The 21,108-nt window shown below is 38.2% G+C and overlaps 1 protein-coding gene across 3 annotated transcripts in view; it reads right to left on the reverse strand.

Annotated features, from left to right (window-relative positions):
* The window catches only part of UVRAG (UV radiation resistance associated), a 302,745-nt gene that overhangs the window by 234,161 nt on the left and 47,476 nt on the right, over window positions 1–21,108 (reverse strand). For all 3 annotated transcript variants that reach the window (XM_058690352.1, XM_058690351.1, XM_058690353.1), the window contains exons 4-5: window positions 11,064–11,225; window positions 2,580–2,654 (exon numbers count right to left, since the gene is read on the reverse strand). In XM_058690352.1, coding sequence (XP_058546335.1) covers window positions 2,580–2,654; window positions 11,064–11,225 — 237 coding nt within the window. The remainder of the gene's footprint in view (window positions 1–2,579; window positions 2,655–11,063; window positions 11,226–21,108) is intronic.

Here is a 21,108-nt window from a genome sequence, read left to right on the forward strand (position 1 = left end):
TTTCTTCTAGGGTACTTTACCTATAAAATGAGAGTAATAACTACCTCATGGAGTTATTACACAAGATTAAATAAAAACAAGTATGATAGCTAGTATAGTGTCTGACATATAATAGGTACTCCTTAAATGAAAACTAGCAATGGTAGCTTTCAAAAGCTCTATAAATACCTGGTGTAACGCTGTTACTAGGAGAGCACTTTTCCCCTGCATTTTTTTTTTAATTTTTTTTTTTTAACGTTTATTTGAGACAGAGAGAGACAAAGCATGAACGGGGGAGGGTCAGAGAGAGGGAAACACAGAATCTGAAACAGGCTCCAGGCTCTGAGCTGTCAGCACAGAGCCTGACACGGGGTTCAAACTCACGGACCGCGAGATCATGACCTGAGCCAAAGTCGGCCGCTTAACCGACTGAGCCACCCAGGCGCCCCTTTTCCCCTGCATTTAAACTGCACTCAGATACCTAGATGTTTTATAACAAAGCAGGCAGCTATTAGAAACAGCCCCTGAAGATTTATTCGCTCTTTGTTTCTTGTATGTAGTAATGGGGGGGGGGGAGCACAAGGAAAGTTGACTAAAATATGTGTAGAAATAAGCTATTTTTATAATTTTCCAACTTTTGCTTGATGATGTACTGAAAGACCTGGACAAAATTATACCATATCCCTTTCCCTGTTGTTAAAACATAGGCTATTTGGGACACTTAATCCCTACTTCTGAACATTCTGCTTATGTATTGTGTGGGACGTGCTTTGGAAACAAGTTAGTGTCCATTAATTTGACTAACAAGAGGAAACAGCCACCTTTTTACTTTCTCAGTTCTATGAAGTGAACTAAACGGAGGTCTCTTAACTGGGATTAGAATTCGGGTTTTCTACTTTTCAAAACTATCATGTCTTGAAAAATATGAAATTAGGAGTTTTCATTTGTACAGGTCTCAAAACAGACCCTGAAACTTGCTATTGTCCCTAAATCTTCAATCTAGGCTTGACCATGTACGTCAGGTGATCGAGTCATGTGACTGTGTTTGTGAAATTAATCACCAAATTGCTATTTTCATCTCCTGAGAATTTCATTCCAAAAAGATTTGGTCCTTTTTACTGGATTCCACTCCTGCTCTATTTCCCCCCCATTACAATGAGAAAGCACTGCCATCTACTGGATTCTGAAGATATTGCTGCTATAGCTTTTAGTCCGAGAGAATTCTTACAATTCTACTGCTTTTATGCACTTTGTCAATAATATAGCAGTTAGAGTTATTTTGACAGTATGAGTTACATAAAAATAAAATTCCAGGAGTCGGGGGTCAGGGTAAAGTAGGATAGGAGACAGAAATAATACCACCACCACCAACCCCCCCCCCCCATTATTGCTGATAGTCCTAAATACAACATGCATTCACCTACATTCATTAACAAATTTCTACTGAGCACCTACTATACTATACCCCAGGTACTGGACAAGAGACACAATGTTAAGACAATAGGATTAGAGAGGTAATCTCCCTTATCATATGATAGAGTTTAGCACCTAGTGGGTAGTTTCCATTTATTATTGAATTCTATTCATGTGCCAGGCTCATAATGTTCACGACCACCTTTCATCCCCCAAACAATTTATGATGAGGTAGAAATTGTTACCTCCATTTACAGAGGAGAAAATAAACTCAGAGGTGACTCAATTTGCCCAAGACCTCTCTCGTAGGTAAGTTAAACTAGGAATTAAACTCACATCAATCTGACTCCAAAACCTGTATTCTTAACCACCAGATTACACTCATCCAGGTAGCTGTCAGCATCCTCCCCAAAACAAGAGGAGCTGACAAAAGGAAATTCAGGCAAAGACAGTCTTACATGTCTATGTTAAAGGCAAAACTCCTAAACTGAGAACTGAAGGTTTCCAGCTTATTGGAGAAGGAGCTGACCCAACAGCCTCTTATTCCCCCTGCTCCCCTAATTGCCATTCTGGCAGTTAAATCCATCTAGAAAACATCTCTTCAAGCCATCTAGCCTTATTCACCAACTTCCATCTGCTCCAACTTCAAGCTACAACAGTGTTCCTCTCTGGTTCTCCATAGTCCCCAAACATTAAAAAGGGCACCTCTACCTAAGGTGCTCTTCAAATTACTTATATTCTGCTCTAATTCACCTGTGTCATCTGCAAGACCCAAATAACTGACACCAAAAACAATTTTTCAAACTAATCCCTAAGATTTTCTGGTGTGTCCAATAGTTTCCAAACACACTCCTGGTAGTGAGACCGAACTGACTAATCCGTAATAAAATTGTACTGCACTTCATCAAAAGTCACCATTCTGTTTTGACCCTCCAAAGAATTATGTAGAATAAGAGCAAACAGCCCAGATCTTCTTTTAGGGAAGTCAATAATCTAGATTTAGAAAAGATGAATTGGGGTGGTTACAAAACAAGTTTTCGCTTTAGAAAGCATTTTACCTTAAGCCACACTAAACAAACTTATGATGATTCTTAAAACAAGATTCTATTTACACAGTGCTTTTTACACTATGTGTCAAGGCACAGCTGGACTAAACAAAACTCACAGAATTAGGAAAACCCTCTTACCTTATGTTCAAATGGAGCACCATAGTAGCCATCGTTCAGCCCAAAAATTATTTCATTCTGGTTGCGGGCATGAATCTATAAAAGAAGAAAAACACCCTATCAGTTCTTCTCATTCCAATTAAGTTTTAATATGATTGGAGCACGACAGTTAAAACGGGACCTACTTCAATGCTGAAAAACAGGCTGACTAATCTAACAAGCCAGCAGAAAACAAATCACTTATCCTAAGACCAGAGAATCTATTGAGAGCCTCTTGCTTTAGTCAAAGGGCTCACAAAATCATCACATGAGATAACAGGCACCATCATTCACATATATTTTCCACAAATACTTCTTGAGATTGCTATGGAAAGGCTAGTTCTAAAACACAAGGGATCCAGAGACATACTGTATATTCTCTGATCTCAAAGAAAACACAATCCTAGTCCATAAGAGTGCTTTAAAAAACAAAGTCCTGGGGTGCCTGGGTGGCTCAGTTGATTGAGTGTCTGACTTTGGCTCAGAATCTCTCAGTCCATCAGTCTGAGCCCCACATCAGGTTCTATGCTGACAGCTCAGGGCCTGGAGCCTGCTTGGAGTTCTGTGTCTCCCTTTCTCTCTGCCCCTCCCCTGCTCGTGCTCTTTCTCTCAAAAGAATAAATAAATGTTAAACACACACACACACACACACACACACACACACACAGTCCTAGAAAAAAACATACAAGGTTAATATTATTTTCTATTTTCAAAAAGACAGTTTAAAGATAATAATACCTAAGCTGCATCATCACTCTGGACCCTAGTTTCCTCAACTAGAAATGAATGAGTCAGATTATGCTCTGTTATATCACACTTCTGTACCTACCCCCACCTCCTCCAGCTAAATCCAACATATCATCCAAATTTCACTCAAGATGACCAATCAATTTAACCCAACTAACGTTTGTAAAACAATCCGTTCAGTGACAACAGAATACACGTCACATGTATAGGAAACACTCACCAAAAAGAGATCTTACATTCTGGGCCATAAAATAAACCTCACAAAAGCCAAAAGGATTGAAATCATACAAACTCTTTTCTCTAAATCCGTCAGAATTCAAGTAGAAATCAAGAAAAGAAGGATATCTGGAAAATCCACAAATGTTTGAAAATTAAACACCATACCTCTAAATAACCCTTGAGTCAAGAAATAAAAAGGGAAATTAGAAAATATTTTGAATTGAATGAAAATGAAAATACAACATTGAAGTCTGTGAGTCAGTTATTGCAAGGCTTAGAGGAAAATTTATTAAATGCTTACTTTAGAAAAGATAAGTCTCAAAACAGTAATGCAAAATCCTACCCTGAGAAGCTAGTAAAGAAGAGCAAAGTAAACCCAAAGCAAGCAAAAGAAAGAAAATTATAAGTATAAAATGAGAAATCAATGAAACTGAAAATAACGATAATCAATGAAACTAAATACCAGTTCTTTGAAAAGCTGAGAAAATGGATAACTCTCTAGGCAGAGTGATTAAGAGTAGAAAGAGACAGAAATTACTGATAGCAAGAATGAAAGAGGCAAGGATCATTAGACAGCCTATAAGCCTTACAAGAATAGAGTAATACTGTGAAAATTTTTATACTAATAAATTTGAAATCTTATGTGAAACTAACAAACTCTTAGGAAAACAAACTATCAAAGCTCACTCAAAAAGAAATAGATAACCTAAAAAGCCCCATATCTAGTTAAGTAATAGAAGTTATACTTTTAAACTTTCCCACAGGGAAATCTTAACACCCAGATGGGTTCACTGAAGAATTCTGTCAAACATTTGTGTAATAATGAATACCAACTTTGTTACACAAATCCTTCCAGAAAACAGAAAACTAAACACTTCCCAATCTATTTTACAAGACCAGCATTACTCTCATACTAAACCAGAAAAGAACAATGCAAGAAAAGTACAGACCAATATCCCCCACGGACACAGATGAAAGAAGTCTTACCAAAATACTAGCAAATATAATCCATTATGAAAGGAAATTTCCTGAACCTGATAAAGTGTTTACAAAATTTACAGCTAGTATTATACTTAATAACGAAGGACTGAATACTTTTAACCAACATCAGTAACAAAACAAGGATGTCCACTCTACTCATTTCTATTCAACATTACATTGTACTGAAGTCTGAACCAATGAAATAAGACAAGAAAAAGAGAAAAAATACATACACGTTAAGAAGAAATTAAACAATGTGTGCACAGATATGACTGCCTATATAGGCAGAATTTATAAAAGGAATCTACCAAAAAACTACTAGACCTAATAAATGAGTTTAGCAAGGTCAGAGAATACATGCTCCACACAGAAATGTTTGTATATATTAGCAACAATAGTTGCAAATAGGAATAGTTTTTTAAAGGAACAGCATTTAAACTAGCGTTAAAAAACATGGAATCCACAGGTACAAATCTATCAAAATATGTGCAAGATCTGTATACTGAAAACTACAAGATGCTGATGAGTGAAATAAGATTTTCACAAATGCAGGGATACCATGTCCATAGACTGAAACACTCGATACCATTGAGATGTCAATTCTTCCCAAATTTTCTTAGATTTTTGTAGAATTGACAAATTAATCCTAAAATATATATGTAAAAGCAAAAGATCTAGAATAGCCAGAACAACACTAAAAAAAAGATCAAAGTTGGAGGATGCATATTACCTGAATTCATGACGTATAAAACTACACTATTCAAGATCATGTAGTATTGGCATAAAGACAGACGTGCAGATCAATAAAATACAATACAGTCCAGAAACAGACCCATACAAATGATTTTAAACAATTCATTTCAACAAAGATAGCAAGGTAATTCAATAAGAGCTCTTACAACAGAGTACAGGAACAAATGTTCATCTATCTGCAAAACAATGAACCTTACACTTTAAATAAAAGTGAATTCAAAATGATCATAGGCATAAACATAAAACCTAAGACTATAAAACTTCTAGAGAAAAAACTCCATAAGAGAAATCTTTGCGACCTTGGATTAGGCGAAGATGTCTTAGATAAAACACAAAAAGGATGAAACATTAAAGTAAAAGCTAAATAGCAGACTTCATCAACACTTATAAGCTTCTGTTCTTTGAATGGCACTTAAAGAAATGAAAAGCCACAGACTGGCAGAAAATAATTGGAAAATACAGATCTTATAAAGAACTGACTCATATCCAGAATACATACAGAAATTCTACTCGATAATGAGAATTCAAACAACCAAATAAAAAGTGGACAAAAATCTGAATATTTTACAAAAAAAGGGTAAGAGAAAGAGACTGATGACAAACATTTTTTTAACTGCTCAACATGATTTCATCACCAGAGAAATTCAAATTAAAATCACAAGATTCCATACACCCATAACAAAGCAGCACAAACAGAAGAAAGAGAAATTAAGAAAACAATCCCATTTACAATTGTACCCAAAAAAATAAGATACCTAGGAATAAACCCAAAAAAGCAGTGAAAGACCTATGCTCTGAAAACAAGAAATTAAAGACAATGCAAAGAAATGGAAACACATTCCAAATTCTACACTCATGGACTAGAAGAACAAATATCGTTAAAATGTCATACTACTCAGGGGTGCCTGCGTGTCTTAGTCAGTTAAGCGTCCAACTTCAGCTCGGGTCTTGATCTCATGGTTCATGGGTTCAAGCCCCATGTCAGGTTGTGTGCTGACAGCTCAGAGCCTGAAGCCCTCTTCAGATTCTATGTCTCCTCTCTCTCCGCCCCTCCCTGGCTCATGCTCTGTCTCTCTCTCTCAAAAATGAATAAACACTTAAAAAAAATTTTTTTAATGTCTTACTAGTCAAAGCAATCTACACATTTAATGTGATGCTTATCAAAATACCAACAGCATTTTTTCACAGAAATAGAATAAACAATCCTAAAATATATATGGAACCACAAAAGACGCTGAATAGTCAAAGCAATCTTGAAAAAGAAAAGCAAAGCTGGAGGCATCACAATTCTAAACTTCAAGTTATATTATAAAGCTGTGGTAATCAAAACAGTATGGTACTGGCATAAAAACAGACACATAGATCAATGCAACATAATATAAAATCAAGAAATAAACCCACAATGATATGGTCAATTAATCTTTGACAAAGCAGACTATCCAATGGGAAAAAGACAGTCTCTTTAACAAATGGGTGTTCGGAAAACTGGACAGACACATGCAAAAGAATGAAACTGGACCACTTTCTTACACCATACGCAAAAATAAATTCAAAATGGATCAAAGACCTAAATGTGAGACCTGAAACCATAAAAATCCCAGAAAAGAACACAGGGAATAATTTCTCTGACATTGGCTGTAGCAACATAGGTCCCCTGAGGCAAGGGAAATAAAAGCATAATTAAACTATCAGGACTACATCAAAATAAAAAGCTTCTGCACAGCAAAGGAAACAATCAACAAAACTAAAAGGCAGCCTACTGAATGGGAACAGATATTTGCAAATGACCTATCTTATAAGGGTTAATATCCAAGATATATAAAGAATTCATAAAACTCAACACCCAAAAAGCAAATAATCCAATTTAAAAAAGGGCAGAAGGCACAAACAGACATTTCTCCAAAAAAGACATTCACAGCCAACAGACACATGGAAAGATGCTCATCATCACTTACCATCAGGGAAATGCAAATCAAAACTATAATGAAATATCACCTCATAACTATCCGAATGGCTAAAATCAACAATACAAGAAACAACAGGTGTTGGCAAGAATGTGAAGAAAAAGAACACTCACGCACTGTTGGTGGGAATGCAAATTGGTGCAGCCGCTGTGGAAAACAGTATGGAGGTTCCTCAAAAAGTTAAAAATAAAACTACACTATGATCTAGCAATTGCACTATTAAGTATTTACCCAGATAATACAAAAACATTAATTCAAAGAGATACATGCACCCCTATGTTTATAGAACCATTATTTACAGTAGCTAAGATATGTAAGCAGCCCAAGTGTCCATTGACTGATGAATGGATAAAGATGTGTGTGTGTGTGTGTGTGTGTGTGTGTGTGTGTGAGAGAGAGAGAGAGAGAGAGAGAGAGAGAGATGGTATATTACTCAGCCATAAAAAATGGAAGCTTGCCATTTGCAATGATTTGGATGCATCTAGAGAATACAATGCTAAGTGAAATGAGTCAGTCAGAGAAAGATAAATACCGTATCATTTCACTCATATGTGGAATTTAAGAAACAAAACAAATGAAGGGAAAAAAGAGAGAGAGAGGCAAACCAAGAAACAGACTCTTAACTATAGAAAACACACTGATGGTTACCAGAGGGCAGGTGGGTAGAGGAATAGGTGAAATAGGTGATGGGGATTAAGGAGTGCACTTGTCATGATGAGTACCAGGTAATTAAAATAAAAACTTAAAAAAAAAAAAAGAATCACAAGATACCACTTCAAACCCACCAGAATGACAAACAGTTTGGCAGCTTCTTATAAATTTCAGCACACACTTACCACTAGACCCAGACATCCCATTCCTAGGTATTTGTTCAAGAGAAATGACAACATATGTCCACAAAAAGACCTATATTTAAATATTCACAGCAGCATTACTCATTGTGGTGGTTACTAGACTTCACACATTTGTCAAGCCTACTGAACTGTATACCTTAAAAGGGTGAATTTTATTATATATCCATTATACCTCAACAACCTGACTTGCAAAAGAAAATTTCATTCAAAAGTCAGCCCAACCTGACTCTACCTAGTCCTGTCTAAATACCTCTTCCATATATTCCCCCAAATTGTATTACAAAGCCATAGTAATTAAAACAGTATGGTACTGTGCAGGTCTATGCAAGTATTCATCAATTATCAGTGTACTAAGTCTAAGGATCTTGTCTTACCCACCTCTGGATCCTTAACAGTAAGAACAATGCCTGATAGAAAGTACATGATCAATGAACCTAAGTAATTCTATTATCCTCATACATCTTAATCTTGCTTAGTCTGAAAATTTGTAACTCTATTTTTTTTATGTTTATTTGTTTTTGAGAGAGAGAGAGAGAGAGAGAGAGAGAGAGAGAGAGAGAGATGGAGTATGAGTGGGGGAGAGGCAGAGAGAGAGGGAGACATAGAATCCCAGGCTCCAGGCTCTGAGCTGTCAGCACAGAGCCTGATACAGGGCTCAGACCCACGAATGGCGAGATCATGACCTGAGCTAAAGTCAGCCACTTAGCCAAGTGAACCACACAGGTACCCCAATTTGTAATCCAAGCTTATCTGATTTTCTAGTAGTATATTACTTGTTATATCTATTTCATAGGTGAGTTCTGACTTTCTACAATGATACTAAGTTTCTAATTGGCTTTAAAAATATGTTTTCCCTTTCTCTTGTTCTCCGTTATACCAGCATAACCAGCTTTATATTTATAATAAGACACCTGAAAGTTGACTCTCTGCAATTAAGCAAGTTTGACATAAACACAGTTGGGTATTTCAAGATCACTACCTAAGGAATATGTGAGTTGAAAAGCATGAAGGCCATGTTCGTTGCTTCTATAGCCATCTTCTATAGCCATACACTCTAATGTTAAGAAGCATCATCCTCTGAGAGATGCAGGTACTTTCAGAAGAAAGACAAACAAGTACTCAATACCAGAGTCTATCCACAGAGAGCCAACTATGGTACTTGGGAAGACAGAAAGAGTACTGCCTCAGCGCAGGGCTCTGGTTGGCCAATCTAAAGGCAACAAGTATACCGTACCAAAACAGGAAAAAAGGCCCTAAGCTAACAGTCAGTGTTTTATAAATTTTTATTAAGACCAGTCCTAAAGGGGCGCCTGGGTGGCTCAGTTGGTTAAGCGTCCGACTTCGACTCAGGTCATGATCTCGCGGTCCGTGAGTTCAAGCCCCGCGTCGGGTTCTGTGCTGACTGCTCAGAGCCTGGAGCCTGTTTCGGCTTCTGTGTCTCCCTCTCTCTCTGACCCTCCCCCGTTCATGTTCTGTCTCTCTCTGTCTCAAAAATAAATAAACATTAAAAAAAAAATTAAAAAAAAAAAAAAACCAGTCCTAAAACAGGGAGAATAATACAAAAACAAAAAAGATTAAGAATCTGTAGCCATTAGAATTTAGTTATGGAAAATATCCGTTATATGCATTGTTCTGGTCACTATATAGAAGAACACAAAATAAAGTATACAATAAGCAAAATGAGGGCAAAGGATTTTTTTTTAATCTGATAAAAAAAACATGTAGAATTAAATTGATTCTTTAAAAGAAATATACCAGAAAGTCTATATTGAATAAATACTAAGAAACATCAAGGATATTCATAGATATGACTAATATTTTAAAGTTACCTTTAACAGCAGTCCCTCGGGTATCACAAAATAGATACAGCACTCATTCCAAGGTAGGTGGACTACCAAGAACTATATGTATATATTAGTGTGATACAAAACAAAGAATAAATTTGTAAGTCAGCCAGGCCTGGAATCAAATCCCAGCTCCACCTAGCAGTGTGATCTTGAACAGTTTCTTAAACTCTCTATGGTTCAATTTTCCCATCTGGAAAATAAGGGCAGTAATACCAAACTTCACAAGGCTGATATAAACACAAATTATAATAATCTATGTCTGGGGATGGTAAATAGGTTTCATATCATATGCAACTCTGATAAATTACTAGTTGCATCCCAGAACAGTGTCAGAGGGATTATGGAGCTACTTCTGAGCTCAGCTAGAAGGGTGCTATGATCCAATAGCTACATCGCTCAAAGGGGATTGGTAGCAGTGTATAAACCAGGCAATTGTTATCTCCATGCTCAATAAACAGTAGCTCTCCTATTCCTGAAACAACTCAACTCTATGGATCATAAGAGAAGCGCTTTATAGTACATTCCATATTTGCAACTTAATGTTTAGATTCTATTGGGGAATATCCAATAAAACAGAAGAAGCAGAATGCTATTGGAAAGTGTATTCTTTCCTACACCTCCCAGGAAAAAATCCTCTTGAATTAGCAGCTTAGGGTGCTTCCTCATAAGTTTCCTCAGTTAAAAATTATTTTTCAAACTTGGTAATGACTCAAATTTCTATAATTAAGTAAACAATCATCAAAGTTCTCTATGATCGGAAATGTAGAATCGTAAGAATCTACAGAAAGGTTAGATAGGTTAATTTAGAGAAGACAACTACTCATAACTAGAATCTAAAAATTACCTAAACATTAAAAAAAAGTGGGGGTGCGCCTGGGTGGCTCAGTCAGTTGAGTGTCCAACTTTGGCTCAGGTCTTGATCTCACGGCTCATGGGTTCAAGCCCCGCATTGGGCTCTGTGCTGACAGCTCAGAGCCTAGAGCCTGCTTCAGATTCTGTGTCTCCCTCTCTGTCTGCCCCTCCGTTGCTCATGCTCTTTCTTTCTCTCTCTCAAAAATACATAAACATTATAAATAAATAAATAAATAAACAAATAATTACCTGCTGACCCAAGTATTTCAGCCCATCCAAACAGACTTTCCATTCAATCAAAAGCTGGTAGATGTCCTCCTTTCCACCCCATATCTTCACCACGAAACAAGACACAGATGTATCAAGACGGTCTGGCATTATTCCAAAATCGAGACTCCGCCACGTTGGATTCTGTTGATGGAAAGGAGAGCGTGCTTTATGAAGACTCTAACTTGTTTATAATTATTTCAATTAGGTTATAAATCATTTTGTTTTTAAAAACCAAAAGACCTCATAAATGTATTAAATTACAAACCTAAATGAATCAGGAAGACATTCCCATTAACACAACGGTAGTGATAATGGTATAAGCATACCTCGGAGCTAATTGCCGGTTTGGTCCCAGACTACCACAATAAAGCAAGTATCACACTAAAGCAAGTCAAATGAATCTTTTGGTTTCTCACTGCATAGAAAAGTTATGTTTACAATATAACACAGTCTCTTAAGTGTTCAATAGCATTATGTCTAAAAAAAAAGAAATGTAAACACCTTTTAAAAAATACTTTACTACTGGGGCACCTGAGTGGCTCAGTCAGTTAAATGTCCAACTCCGGCTCAGGTCATGATCTCATGGTTTGTGAGTCTGAGCCCCACATCAGGCTCTCTGCTGTCAATACACTGCCCGCTTCAGACCCTCTGTCCCCCTCTCTCTCTGCTTCTCCCCCTTCTCAAAAATAAATAAACACTAAAAAGAATACTTTACTGCTTAAAAATGTAACCATCATCTGAGCATTGAGCGAGTCATAATCTTTTTGCTGGTGGAGGGCATTGCCTCGATGTTGATGTTGGTGTATGCAATGAGGATAGTACTTTACACACAGTAAAACCTCTTTCAAAATTACAATCAAACCTCTTGAACCTACCACTGTTTTTTAACAACTAAATTGGGTAATATTCTAAATCCTTCCTCGTCATTTCAACCATCTTCACAGGATCTTAACCAGGAGTAGATTCTTTCTCAAGAAACCACTTTCTTTCTTCATCCATGAGAAGCCAGTCCTCATCTGTTCAAGTTTTTTATCATGAGATAACAGCAATTCAGCCCCGTCTTCAGGCTCCCCTTGTAATTCTACTTCTCTCCCTATTTCTACAACGTCTGTCGTCACTTCTTCCACTGAAGTCTTGAACCCCATGAGGTCGTCCATGAGGTCTGGAATCAGCTTCTTCCAAAATCCTCTCAATATTGATATTCTGACCTCTTCCCATGAACCACAATGTTCTTAATGGAATCTAGAATGGTGAATCCTTTCTGGCAGGTTCTTAATTGGCTTTGCCCAGATCTATCAGAATATAGCAGCTACAGCCTTATGAAATTTACTTCTTAAATAATAAGACTTGAATGTTGAAATTACTCTTTGGATCCACGAGCTACAGAATGGATGTTGTTAGCAGGCATGAAAACGACATTAATTTCATTTTACACCTCCATCAGAGGTCAAGAGTGTTCAGGTGCATTGTCAATGAGGAGTAGTATCTTGAAAGGAATCTTTTTCTGAGCAGATCCCAACAGTGGGCTTAAAATATTCATGAAATCATGTTGGAAACAGATGTGTTGCCACTCAGGCTTTCTTGCTCCATTTACAGAGCAGAGGCAGAATGGATTTAGCACAATTTTTAAGGGCCCTAAAATTTTCAAAATGGTACGACATTGGCTTCAACTTAAAGTCACCAGCTGCATTAGGTCGTAACAAGAGAGTCAGACTGTTCTTTTGAAGCTTTGAAACTAGGCACTGACCTCTTTAGCTGTGAAAGTCTTAGATGGCACCTTTTTTCCAATTAAGAAGGCTGTTTGATCTACATTGAAAATCTGCTGTTTAATGTAGCCACCTTTATTATCTTCGTCAGATCTTCTGGAGAACTCGCTGCAGCTTCTACATCAGAACTTGCTGCTTCACCTTGCACTTTTATGTTATAGAGACAGTTTCTTTCCTTAAACTTCATGAACCAACCTATGCTAGCTTCAAACTTTTCTCCTGCAGTTTCCTCACCCCTCCAAGCCTTCATGTAATTGAAGAAAGTTAGGGTCTTGCTCTAGATTAAACTTTGACTTAAGGGAATGTTGTGGTTGGCTTGATCTCCTATTGGGACCTCTCAAACTTTCTCCACATCAGCAGTAAGACTGTTTTCACTTTCTTATCATCCTGTGTTCACTGGAGCAGCACCTTTAATTTCCTTCAAGAACTTTTCCTTTACATTCACAACTTAGCTAACTACTGGGTGCAAGAGGCCTGGCTTTGGTATATATCTTGGCTTTCAACAGGCTCTCTGCACTAAGCTTAATCATTTCTAGCTTGTGATGTAAAGCAAGAGGCATGTGACTCTTTATTTCACTTGAACATTTAACGGGCCATTGTAGGGTTATTAACTGGCCTAATCACAATATTGTTATGTCTCAGGGAAATAGGGAGGCTGGAGGAGAGGGAGAGAAGTGGGCAAATGGGCTGGTCGGTGGAGGAGTCAGAACACACACAACATTTATCAGTTAAGTTCACCATCTTATACGGGTGCAGTGCATTGTGATAGCGATGTCACAGGTCACCATAACAAGTATAATCATAATGACAATTTTGAAATATTGTGAGAATCACTAAAACATGACACAGAGACAGAAAGTAAGCAAATGTTTTTGGAAAAATGGTGCCAACAGACTTGGTCAAAGCCAGGTTATCATAAACATCCAATCTGTAAAAACACATTATCTGTGAAACGCAGTAAACTGAAGTGCAGTAAAATGACGTATACCTGTAAACAGTACAGGAGCACCTGCCAACCATTTGCTGAGTGAAGAAAACAGTAAGAGGAGGAGGAACATCAGTACAGAGGCTACCGTAGTAGGGCCTGCAGATGATGGTCTGGGAGATGGAGAATGGACATGGGACAGGTAAGGGAGATGGGTTTTGGAACTAGATGTGACAGGAGTTGCTGATGGGTTGGAGGGAGGGCATAGATAAGGGAGGAATCTACAAGGTCTCCTGGGTTTCTGCCTCAAACAACTGGGCAGATGATGTGCCGTTTTCTGTGCAGGGGGAGACTGGCAGAGGCTAAGGGATATGGTATGGGGGGGGGGGGGGGGGGAGAGGCAAGAGACCCAGGAATCCGCTCTTGAACGTGCCAGGTATGAGATGCCTTTGGGATACGTGGGCACGGATGTCAGGCTGACAGTCTGGAGCCCAGAAGAGAGGTACAGGTGGAAGTGGCAGCCATGTCACGAGCCAGGTCACCCAGGGAGAGTAGGAATGAAGGGAAAAGAGGGCCGGGACCCACGTGGGTCCATAACGGTCTTAAAGCCAACAAAAACCAACCCAGCCGAACAAGGTCGCGTTAGTGTGGTGAGCTGGAGAAGTCTGTTTCAGCTCCCTGGGTTTGCTTCTTCCTCTGTAAAATGAGATGATAATTCTTCCTCATAGGACCATACCCCAAAGCCCCGGACACACAAGGAGGGGCTCAACAGATGACAAAGCCCCAGGATGGCCCCGATTTCTCCATTCTGACAAGACCGGAAAAGAGACAGACTTAGCTCTTCTCTAGCCGAAGCCAGCAGAAATAGGTCCCTTAGCCATCTCGATGAGTTAGTCCCCCTCAGAGCTTCGCCGATTCTCCAGGCTTCTCCAGAGCACTGGCCAGCAGGGCCCTGCCCTAGAAGGGAAGTCCATGCTGCATGCAGCTCCTCAGAATGACCACCAGTACTTCTGAATTTTGCTGCTTATTGTCACTAGGAGGATATATTCTAATTTCTCACTAACATGGCCTCATATGGTAATTCATCTATTTATTCAATACTTAATGCACAATTATTAAGAACCAACACATACACATAAATGCCTTCAAAATACCTCTAAAGTATTAGATTCAAACCTCTATTTAAAGAATTACATTACTTCATGAAAAGGTCAGTAGAAGAATTATGCAAAAGGCTACACAGTAGCACAAACGGGAGTAAATAAACTTTAAATGAATCGGGGAAAGACATCACCACAGAGGCTGTGAAACTTGACTTCTAAAGGATAAACAGGATTTCCCCAGGTTAAAATAAGGAACGGCAGGCACAGGGAACACCATAAACAAGGGTCCAGCAGTATGACGTATGATGTGGTCAGGGAGCTAAGACAACTGGAATGCATGCAAGCGTAATGGTTCACAAAGCTCAAGAAATAAACAAGGCACTAAATTGAAGATTCTTTGGGGACACCTGGCTGGCTTAGTTGGTAGAGCATGCAACTCTTGATCTCAGGGTCGTGAGTTCAAGGCCTATGTTGGGCATAGAGATTACTTAAAAATAATAATTTTAAAAAATCTTAAAAAAAAAAAAAAATGGGGGCGCCTGGGTGGCTCCATTGGTTAAGTGGCTAGCTTCGGCTCAGGCCATTATCTCGCATTTCGTGAGTTCAAGACTCGTGTTGGGTTCTGTGCTGACAGCTCAGAGCCTGGAGCCTGCTTCAGATTCTATGTCTCCCTCTCTCTGCCCCTTCCATGCTCACACTCTGTCTCTCTGTCTCTCCAAAAATGAATAAACATTAAAAAAAATCTTTTTTTAAACCTGAAGGATGTTTTATGCCTTGCCAAGGAGTACTTTCACTTTGTACAGTATGGGGAGAAAAGTTTTAAGGTAAGAATGACAAGGTCAACTTTATGCTCTAAAAAGCTTTATTTTTCATTAAGAGAATCATCCAGATAGTTGAAATGCTAAATGTGAATATAATCAATCTTACCAAATTAACAATTTTAATACAATATAAATCAGTCAATCAAACAGTCCTCATACAAGAATAACAATTCTTGGCTCTGTGACAGTTATTTTTCTGACCAAAGCAGGGAGGGGAGTAGGGTAGTGCTTGCTTTTGTTTGGGGAGACACACTGACGCATGTGTTTTGTGGGTTTGGTTGTTAAAGTTTCTGGAGATAAGACATGACTTCCAATTTCACAGCACTTTATGTCTGATATATCTTTTTCACTTATAGTTTGATATTTTTATTGCCTGATTTCCTTCCACTAAAATAAAAGCTCTGACAGACATTAACATTGTCTGATTTGTTCACAAGATCTTCAAAGCTTGAAAAATCCATGGTATGCACTCAATAAGTATTTGCTGCATTAGTGAATGAATGTCTGATCAATTGATATGGATGTCTGAGGATACTGAAAGACCATCAATAAACAGCACGATGATAATACAGTAAGCACATTTATGCAATCAGTTTTATATTGAATCATTTAAAAAAAAAAAACCAACTAAATTCCCACCCATCCACAAATTTTAGCCTACGATCAACAGAATTCCATTCTTGTATGACCCCCAGGATCTACGTGACTGTAACTGTTTCAGCAGCCCTGCTAAATAAGGGTAGAGCACAATCTGACCAGTCAGTAAGCTTCGCAGACACCAAAGTGATCGCTAGAAATGTGGATGGAACCACGGCAATCAACCAAACAGAACCACTGGCTTATGAAGTCATTTAACTTCAGCCTTTGGTCTGTCAAACAGAGCTGAGGGGCAGGGCAGTATGGCAGAGAGGCAAGTGCTGGAGTTAAGCTATACTGCTAACCCACATAATCCCCTCTGTATGTTACAATACTCACTTATAAAAACCAGAACAACCACCACCTTACAGAGTTATAAAGCTTAAACAGAATAATCATAATTATAGTAATAGCTGCCATTTTAACATTTTATTAGTGACAGGTACTATATAAAGTCAGATAACATGAAAAGGACACAGAAGAAAGCCTATCCTAGCATTAGACAGAAGTATCTAATCTGTTTAATAAAACACCACTGTTCATATCAATAAGCCCACCTGTAGTAAATAAGACAACCGGTTAACCTCATTAGTTAAAAAGATAAAATATCATATTTCATCAAGTCTGAGATACCACCAATGATAAGAAGTACCATTATTTTATGTGCCATTAAAAAAAAAGAAGTAGAAATGATTTTAAGATGCATCTAGATTTAAAAGGTATTAAACTGTGAAAAAATGTGCACCTGAGAATCAATGAAACACAACAGCTAAGTGCCTTATCCAAGGTCTTGTAGTAAAAATAGCACCAGAATTTGAACCTAGGTCTCTAAAATTCCTCTCATGTTCTTTTTTCTGTGTCTGGTTCTTGGGTTTTTTTTTCACCCCACCAAATTACAGAAGACAATTTAGAACAAAAGGGACCTTAAGAGATTGTCAACAATTTCCTTATTTTGGATCCCACAGCCAGAAGCAGAAAGAGGAAGGGAGAACTCTGCCCTCGACCCGCACCCTATTCTCTGGCCAAAAGGAACTGGGGTCCCTTCACAGGACTCAAACTTGCTCTTACTGTTCTATCACCTCATGTACACCTGAGCAGGGCTGAGACACAAATAAGTAATTAAACATGACAGCAAAAACTAAAATATTACCACAAGAACGAATGATTCATTACAGATATGCTATACTTAATCTTCACAAAACTCAGAGTCCTCTGAGTTGACAGCATTATCCCAATTTTTCAAAGGAGATACTATACTATATACTATTGTATATATAGTATAAACCATTAAGTGATTTGCATAAGGTCACACATTTGGTTATAACTGGAGCAGGAAGTCAAAGTCTACGTATCTGCCTTTAAACACATGATAACAGGGGCGCCTGGGTGGCGCAGTCGGTTAAGCGTCCGACTTCAGCCAGGTCACGATCTCGCGGTCCGTGAGTTCGAGCCCCGCGTCAGGCTCTGGGCTGATGGCTCGGAGCCTGGAGCCTGTTTCCGATTCTGTGTCTCCCTCTCTCTCTGCCCCTCCCCCGTTCATGCTATGTCTCTCTCTGTCTCAAAAATAAATAAAATAAAAAAACGTTGAAAAAAACACATGATAACAATTAAAGACAAAAAGAAAACAAACAAAAAGGACAACATCAGCTAACTTTTGTATAGGACGTAGGCCATGCTGCTAGGGATCATTTACCATAAAGCATTTGGGCCTCAGTCCTAGGCAGCCCCTGAAGGAGACTCTAGTATAAGATGGGATGTTCCTCATGACAACCTTGAGTCAATGAGAAAAAGGTAAATAAAAAAGGTAAATGTTCCCTAAATAAGAAAGGGGGGGGGGGGGGGGAAGATGTGATGTAAACATGAAAAATTCAAATGATAACATTTCACCTAACTGGAATTCAACAGACCACCAACTCCACTATCCTTGAATAGTCAAAAACAGGAAGCATGAAAAAAGAGCTACTTAAACTACCAAGTTAGATCGCATATATCCTATAAAATAAATAAATAATAAATAAAAATGTCAAGTCCATGCATAGAATTTGTTTATTCCTAATTGGCATTAATTGGCATATTTTTCCAGAATATGCACTTTATTAAAACATGTATATCTAAATGGTCGACAAAAGCATAGAACTGGAAAAGGTAATCAATTAGAACAGTATGTGAGGAATATAAATTAAAAACACAATGCAATACCACCATCCAGCCAGAATAGCTAAAATTTAAAAGACAGATAATACCAAGTTTGAGCAAGGATGCAGAGCAGCTAAAAACCTCACACTGCTAATAGGGCTGCAACCAGTATAAACATTTTGAAAAACTATTTGGCAATATCCATGAAAGCTGAAAATAACAATGACCCTCGCACTTGATTCCACTCTTAAGTATGTATCTAAGGAAAATGAAATGCATACACATGTTCACCAAAGAACATGTCATTAGATTTAATGAACTACTACATGCAACAATATGGACGAATCTCACATATATAATGATGCTTATACATGATAGATATATATATCTAGATAGATAGATAGACAGATAGATAGATAGATAGATAGATAGATAGATAGATAGATAGATAAAGTTCAAAAACAAGCCAAACTAATCAATGGTGCTAGAAGTCAGGACAGTGGTTCTCCTTGGGAGGAGGTAGTGACTAGAAGAACATGAGGAGCACTGATAATGATCTATATTTCTTGATCTGGTTACTATGATCTGTTCTCTTTGAAAAATCATCAAGATATTATTCGTGTCCTTTACTGCAGTGTGCTAGATCTCAATAAAAAGTAACGAAATTAATATTCCTTAAAGACCCAATAGCAGAAAAAATACAGCATCTTAAAAGGAGGAGGTTGCTGGGGGCACCTGGGTGGCTCAGTCGGTTAAGCGTCCGACTTCCACGCAGGTCATGATCTTGCCATTCAGAGTTCAAGCCCTGCATCGGGCTCTGTGCTGGCAGCTCAGAGCCTGGAGCTGCTCCAGATTCTGTGTCTCCCTCTCTCTCTCAAAAATAAACATTTAAAAAAATTTTTTTAAAAAGGAAGAGGTTGCAGAGATAAAGCAAATAAAGTATCTCTTCATGATATAATTTTAGGCCTTAAAGTCTAAAGAGCAGAAGTTGGAGAACCTTCCTGGCCTTCAAATTACACCACCTGAAAAGGCAGCTATTTCCTCTCCTATGTGTAAGATGACTTCTCATCTAAAGTACATGTACTCTAGAATATTACACAGTATAATTTCAAATTCTCACTCTCAGAATGACAAAGTACCAGAGAAAGTATGAAAGAACCACCTCTTTCCAAAGTGAAAACAACACTTGGTGAATATATCTGAATGGCTGTATTGCATGGGGGAGAGGGATGATTCTGGGGGCAGTTGTTGCATTAAATGTTTGTAAATACTTCATTCTAAAATAAATTAGAGGGGCGCCTGGGTGGCTCAGTAAGTTAAGCATCCGACTCTTGATTTCGGCTTGTGTCATGAACTCGTGGTTCATGGGTTCGAGCCCCACATGGGGCTCTGTGATGACAGTGAGGAGCCTGCTTAGGATTCTGTCTTCCTCTCTCTCTGCCCCTCCCCTGCTCACTCTCTATCTCTCTCTCTCTCTCTCTCAAAATAAATAAATAAACATTAAAAAAAATTTTTTAACATATTAGAAGCCTTTGAAGGTGAGGCTAGTGTTCTTACATTACATCATATGGTTAAACAGATGAGCTGGGTTTCCTTTCTAAGCCAACACAGCAGTAACCCAGCACAGCTATTGTCAGCCTTCTCATTATAATGACCTTCCTTTATACTTTCACAAAATAGCTGCCAGACAATGAGCGGTAACTCCTGAGTCTGTACATTCAGACACAGGCAGAAAAAAGCCTACCAGACATTCAGAGACTTTATTGCCCGTGCACTTTATTACTATAAAGACCCAGATGATTTTTATTTATGTTTAACCTATGCATGTCAGCCCATTTTCTAGATGGAACAAATTATTCAAATACTAAGATCATCCAGGAACCTATACCGTATTCACTAAAAAAGTACAGTGGCAAAATATCAGGATATTTGTGGCTTTGAAAAGTTCCCTGCCTACTAACTACCCACAAGACAATCCAAAATCATTATTTTACCAGGACAATTTCCCCAGAACACTGCTCAGTGACTGCTTATTTATTAAAGAAACACACTTGTACAAAAATTTCAAAACATTCACAAAATATCATTGTTCTTATCACTCAATAACAAATGTATCCTCATAAGAAACAATTTAAGGGGTGCCTGGGTGGCTCAGTCGGTTAAGCATCTGACCCTTGATTCCAGCTCAGGTCATGCTCTCATGGCTTGTGGGTTCGAGCCCTGCCTTGGGCTCTGAGCTTAGAGCTCAGAGCCTGGAACCTGCTTCGATTCTCTGTCTCCCTCTGCCTCTCTGCCTCTCCCCCACTCGTGCTCTGTCTCCCAAGTCTCTCTCTGTCTCTCAAAAATAAATGTCAAAAAAAATTAAAAAGAAACACAACTTAAATCGTTAAATTTCTCAAAAAATACACGGTAACTCTTGGGAACTGCATGCTGATTTTGTAAGTAGTAGTTCTTTCTCAGCCCATTCAGCTCTCTTTCCCTCTAATTCACCTCTACTCCCCCATCACATCTCAACTTAGGACTTCCTTTCTGTCAGAAACCTTTCCTAGCCATCCTCTCTTAACTGAGATAAATAATACTCCTCCATGTTTTCAAAAAATCCTGTTGTTCCCTGGTACTATAATTGCATGTGTCAAT

This window comes from Neofelis nebulosa, chromosome 10, assembly GCF_028018385.1.
Source record: "Neofelis nebulosa isolate mNeoNeb1 chromosome 10, mNeoNeb1.pri, whole genome shotgun sequence".
NCBI lineage: Eukaryota > Metazoa > Chordata > Mammalia > Carnivora > Felidae > Neofelis > Neofelis nebulosa.